At 33.9% G+C, this 5,125-nt stretch overlaps 1 protein-coding gene across 1 annotated transcript; it reads right to left on the reverse strand.

The window, feature by feature from the left end:
* Positions 1-687: 687 nt before the first annotated feature.
* LOC137816533 (putative cyclin-A3-1) lies at positions 688-4,856 on the reverse strand. Its single transcript, XM_068619710.1, has 8 exons — positions 4,283-4,856; positions 3,951-4,183; positions 3,760-3,835; positions 3,594-3,670; positions 3,453-3,486; positions 1,512-1,661; positions 1,302-1,436; positions 688-1,154 (listed from the first exon to the last, which is right to left on the reverse strand). The coding sequence occupies exons 1-8, from the start codon at positions 4,580-4,582 to the stop codon at positions 1,077-1,079; spliced, it is 1,083 nt and encodes a 360-aa protein (XP_068475811.1). The 5' UTR covers positions 4,583-4,856; the 3' UTR covers positions 688-1,076.
* Positions 4,857-5,125: the final 269 nt, after the last annotated feature.

Raw genomic sequence — 5,125 nt, forward strand, 5'->3', positions numbered from 1 at the left:
TCACCATTTTAAACTTATCCAAAGCGTTGATCATATGATCCAGTTCAAGATAATTGGCCCATTCCATTTCAAAAACGACCCCCTGTAATATGGTCACAATTTGTCCCCTTTGTTTGCATGTGGACATCAGAATTTCATAATTTGTCAAGGCTGCAGGTAAAAAAAATAGAATAAAATATGTTTTAATTGATCATTACATTTTCTAAGCGATTGATTTCATTCCTGATCAAGTCGAAATGAAAAGCAAGGTAAAGAACCAAAGACTAAAACCAATTTTAAGATATAAGAATTAAAAATCAGAGAGGCAGAGACTTACTAACTTCCCAACAAACTAAGAATCTTCAAACGAAGGTTTCAGCAATCAGTTTCATCATGAACAATAGACTAAGGGCGTGTTTGACAAAATGTAAAAAGTAATCACTTATTTTTCTTAAACTTTCTCACAAAATTATAAGATGAAACATTTGTTAAAATGGAATCTTTTCTGGTTGTGGAATTGAGGCAATCAACCAGTACGAGTAACAAAATTGTGGCCACCATGGCCACACCTTTATCTAGAACACAACTACCTTCAAAAGGAGAGAGCCTAGGTTTCACTGACCACGCTGCTACAGCGGGCAACTAACAGAGACTAAAAGACAGAAGGTTAAGCACAAATTAGATATTTGGTTCAGCCAGCACAGACAATAAGAGAAAATGGGATATGAAGTACTGATGAAGATTGATTTCCGAACATCATGAATTGCACATCTTAGAATGGAACTACAATGAAACGTATAGAAATTTCCTATACATAGAAACTGCAAATCTTTCAATGACCTCTTACAAAGAATTTTAATTGCCAAAAAAGAACCTAATTCTGAACTAATGGGTTGGGTTATCACATTTTCACACAATCTCGATCAGAGTCAGTGAGGCCAGCATAGATACATTGTCACTGCATTTACGAAAAGCACCTCCCTAAGCATCAGCAATTGCAACAGAAAGGGTGAAACTTTAGTCTTCAGTTTTAAGAAACACCTTTCTGACAACAGTTGAAACCAAAGTCGAAGCAAGAATAACCAAGTCTCAAATGCCTAAGAATCTGATCCTGACAATTCAAAAAAAGAAAGGGGTATCTCGGGAGGAGATGGTGTTGTTGCCACACATTTGAACTGTACAAAAACACCCAATGCAACTGGAATCAGCGTATTTATCCAAGGTGACAAGTAGAATGAAATTGATATCTCAAGTTAAAAAATAGTTACCAAGAAAATATTACATCTTAAATAAATGGCAGGGAAAATAGTGTTAAACATTACCTTATGCTGTTTGTATTTCTCTCTCACAGCTTGCAAAGAAGGCCCCTTCCTACTGAGGTATAAATCATGTATGTTTAGAACACATTCCTTGAAGTCGGCAGGTTTATATCTAGTGAGTTGATGGAGTGCCGAATTCTGTAAAAAACATATTTTAGCAACATCCTCCACAATCAACATTGAATTTGAAATACACATTTAAAAAAAGATTACCCAAGGATGTGTCTTTGTGCTTAACATAAATCTTGTTAAGAATACAACAGAAGCTGCCACCAAAGAAGGCACAAACTTTACACAATTATAATCCAACAAACTGAGCTCGGCAAGATAGCAGCTAAGGAAATCAAACTGGAGATCAGAAGCCTGCACAATGGGGCAAGTTTATTAGCCAAATGATGAAAGCAGTGTTATTAGAACCAAACTGGTCATACAGTTAGTCAAGGTACTAGGTCAATGCTGATCTAGTAAGTCATGGATTGAACTGCATAAACAATAAATGCAAAATTTATAAATTTTATATTTATATTAAAGCTACTAGCTAAAATAAGTGCTCTACCACATGTATATTCACATTTTTATTAGATTAAAATATATACAATTTTATAATTTTATTACTAGTTTCATTATTTTTATGAATAATCAATTAAAAAAATACAATTTTAAATATATATATATATAATTTTTTTAAAATAGTATTAAAATTATACAACCATGAATTTTTAAATTAGAAGTTATTTAGTATTATGATGAAATATAGAAAGTTATTCAATTATTTATTTTATTAAACAAATAAATAAATTATTTTTTATTTATTAAAGGGTAAAATTATCCAATTAAAAGATGACATCAAAGGAATATCTTTTCTATATAATGGTATATACATACACATATATATAATATGTGCTCATTTTGAGAGAGTTGTATTAGTTGAGAAAAATTTTGAAGTTCTAATATGAGAAAGCAGTTATGACGATGCAGAAACAATACTGTTCATTTTTATGTGCTCATTGAACCAAGCCTAAGTTAGTAGGCTCTTAAGTACAGCAAAAATCGAGAGTCAATACAACACAGGTGCCTAGCAAGAGATGTTCCACAATGGAATCAGTGCAGAAAAGGTTTGTTGCTGTTGTAAAATAGTGAAATAACCAATTTTACCAGTTAAAGACCGGATTAATATGCTTTTAACCTAGCAACTTTATAAACAATCCAAAATTATAGCAAGATAGTTAAAATCAGTTTTAATAACACTAATGAAAGTTCACATTTATCACTCAAAAAATTAGTATGTGTCAGTGTTATCAATTGCAGGTTGCAGCAAATGGTGGATAGCAATAATTTGCAATATTATACGGGAGTATCACAGGTAAATATCATAAGTCATGCATGGCAGCTTAAAATCACTTTACCAAATAAAGATGCAAACAATGAATAGTAAAGCTAACTTTTGAATCAATAATTCGTGTTACATCACAAAACGCAAGAAAACAGTGAAAAATACTTCAAATACAATAACAGAATAATAAAATAAAGTGAGATATGTTCACAAGTGTTTTTTCAAATCTTTTCCATTTAACAATTTAAGTTGATATAACTTCTCCATGAGAATTGATGAAACAAATGTATAAAAGAGTCAAAATAAATTTTGCAAATTGTTGACTAGTGCTGCACTGTAACAATAATAGAGAATTGCATTGATTAATTCGCATATTGCAAGATGCAGAGTCATTTGGTATTCTTCTTATATGAATCTTTATAGGTGGTTAAACTGCAAATAAAAATAAAATGCATAAAATAGACACAGTATTAACTAAAATGTTTAACTGGCCAAAGACTCTGGAAATGACAAGGGAATGGCAATTTGTTCTGCAACTACAACACACATTGAGACTGCAGTAGCGGACAGAGTCATTACCAGAAATCCAAAAAAATTACCAAAACAAACAGCACTTATTGCCCACTGTAGCAGCTATCTAACATTACTAAAGGTTAGATTAGAGATAAAATTTAAGGATATGATTTAAAAATTCTACTGAATTGAGTAACTGAATCTTTTCTTGGCAATTAGCCTAATACAGAGTTATTTGCTTCTAATAAAACCACTTCCAAGTTTAAGAAAAAGCTTCAACAAATGGATCAAAAGAAGAGTTAACTTACATCAATGCCCTCTTGACCAACTCGACAGAACCTCCTGCAACCACAACAAAGCACAAAGAGGGAACCAGAAAGCCAGGATGAGACAACTAAAACAAGATAAACTAAGACAACAAGGTCATAGATCAGCAAAGAAAAACACACCTCAAGAATGTCTTCACTGTTGGACCACCCAATTCAAATTTCAAAGCCTTCAATATATCGGCTTCCATATTCACAACCTTCACCATAAAATTGTAAAAAAAAAATCAGTACAATCCAAAGCCAAAATATTCACAAATACCAGCAACAAAAGAATCACAACAACCACCTCTTCCTTAGAGTATGTATTATCCGTAATGTAACAAAAGTCCTCCACCTCAGGTGGCTTAATCTCTTCATATTTCCTATTTACAAAAACAGTAGAAACAAAATTAACTAAACAAACAACAGACAAGACAGTGAAACAAAAAACATAATCTCTTGTGTCAGAAGAAGGAAAAAAAAAAGATGAAAACTCACGAAGCGATAAGCATTGCAGCAACCCCAAGCAACTGCAATCTCTGTCTGGACAATACATTCAACGATAAAAATCTATCTATATACGCCACACAAAAATACAACGTATCAGACACCAGTTTATACTCTTCCGCAACCTCAACCAACCAATCCACCAGAACCCCGCGCATATTAGCATTCACGTCCTTCTGAACTTTCTGGATATAATCAGGTAAAGGTCTCTTACTAGGAAGAACCTGAACCAGATTCACAAACAAAAAAAAAACTCTCACACCATTCCCAAAACGACACAGTTTTAACCACCGGAAAAGAAAACCAAAACCCTAATACAATACCTCCATTCCGCAAAGGTACTCGTATATATCAGAAACATAAGGCCCGCACAGTTGCGGGTCGCTTCTCTCGTGGACATTCTCCGGCGTTGCAACCGCCACCACCGGTTTCTGGAGTTTGATTTTTTTCCGTTTTTGAATATCTGAAACGGCAACTGCGTGAGTGACATTGGTTAGGTCTCCCAAAACGACGCGCTTCTTCTTGGCATTCCCGTGCAGTTGGCATATGGCAGCTGCGGCTCTCTTCTTGGCCTCGCGTTGGGGGCGCGTGGCGTTGGTGTTGTTCTCTGAGGCTGTTGCCATTGGAGATTAGAATGAGAAGAGAACAAGGAAGAAGGAGAATGAAGAGGGCTTTTTAACAAGAAGAAGAAGAGAAAGAGAGCGAAGTGAAATTAACGGTGTTATTGCAATTGGCGTTGGGTTAGTTTGAAATTTTTGCAGTAGGTTTTGTTCCCGCTGTGCATTTTGGGATTTTTTTCAGAAACCGTGCGCAATTGCTACATTGCGCACTTTTTCATTCTCCAACTCTGCTTCTTGGATTCTCTTTCTCTCTTTCTTCACTCTCCTTTTCAAATATTAATTATTTTCACAGCATTTTCTCTTTTTCTTTTATTTTTTTCCTTTTTTTTCTTTTTTTTACTCTCTCTCACACTTTTTCAACTTTCAACACGCGGGCTGTTTCATGCGGTTAAATATTTAACCAAATTTCAAATTTATTACCGCTGTCACTGGTAAAATATTAAAAAATAAATAAATAATAATAATAAGGTTAGAAAATCAGCTATTTAATGTGCTCGTGATCTAATTAAAACTTCAATATTAGTACCGTTGATGATGAATGGTGAC

Source organism: Phaseolus vulgaris, chromosome 1 (assembly GCF_000499845.2).
Source record: "Phaseolus vulgaris cultivar G19833 chromosome 1, P. vulgaris v2.0, whole genome shotgun sequence".
NCBI lineage: Eukaryota > Viridiplantae > Streptophyta > Magnoliopsida > Fabales > Fabaceae > Phaseolus > Phaseolus vulgaris.

Bases quoted from the DNA above. Each gene is read 5' to 3' on its own strand.
- LOC137816533 (XM_068619710.1), bottom strand. From the start codon at position 4,582: ATGGCAACAGCCTCAGAGAACAACACCAACGCCACGCGCCCCCAACGC. The intron at 4,184-4,282 runs GTATTGTATTAG...AATCTGGTTCAG, and splicing joins AGTACCTTTGCGGAATGGAG to GTTCTTCCTAGTAAGAGACC. The intron at 3,836-3,950 runs GTGAGTTTTCAT...TTTTGTAAATAG, and splicing joins GCTGCAATGCTTATCGCTTC to GAAATATGAAGAGATTAAGC.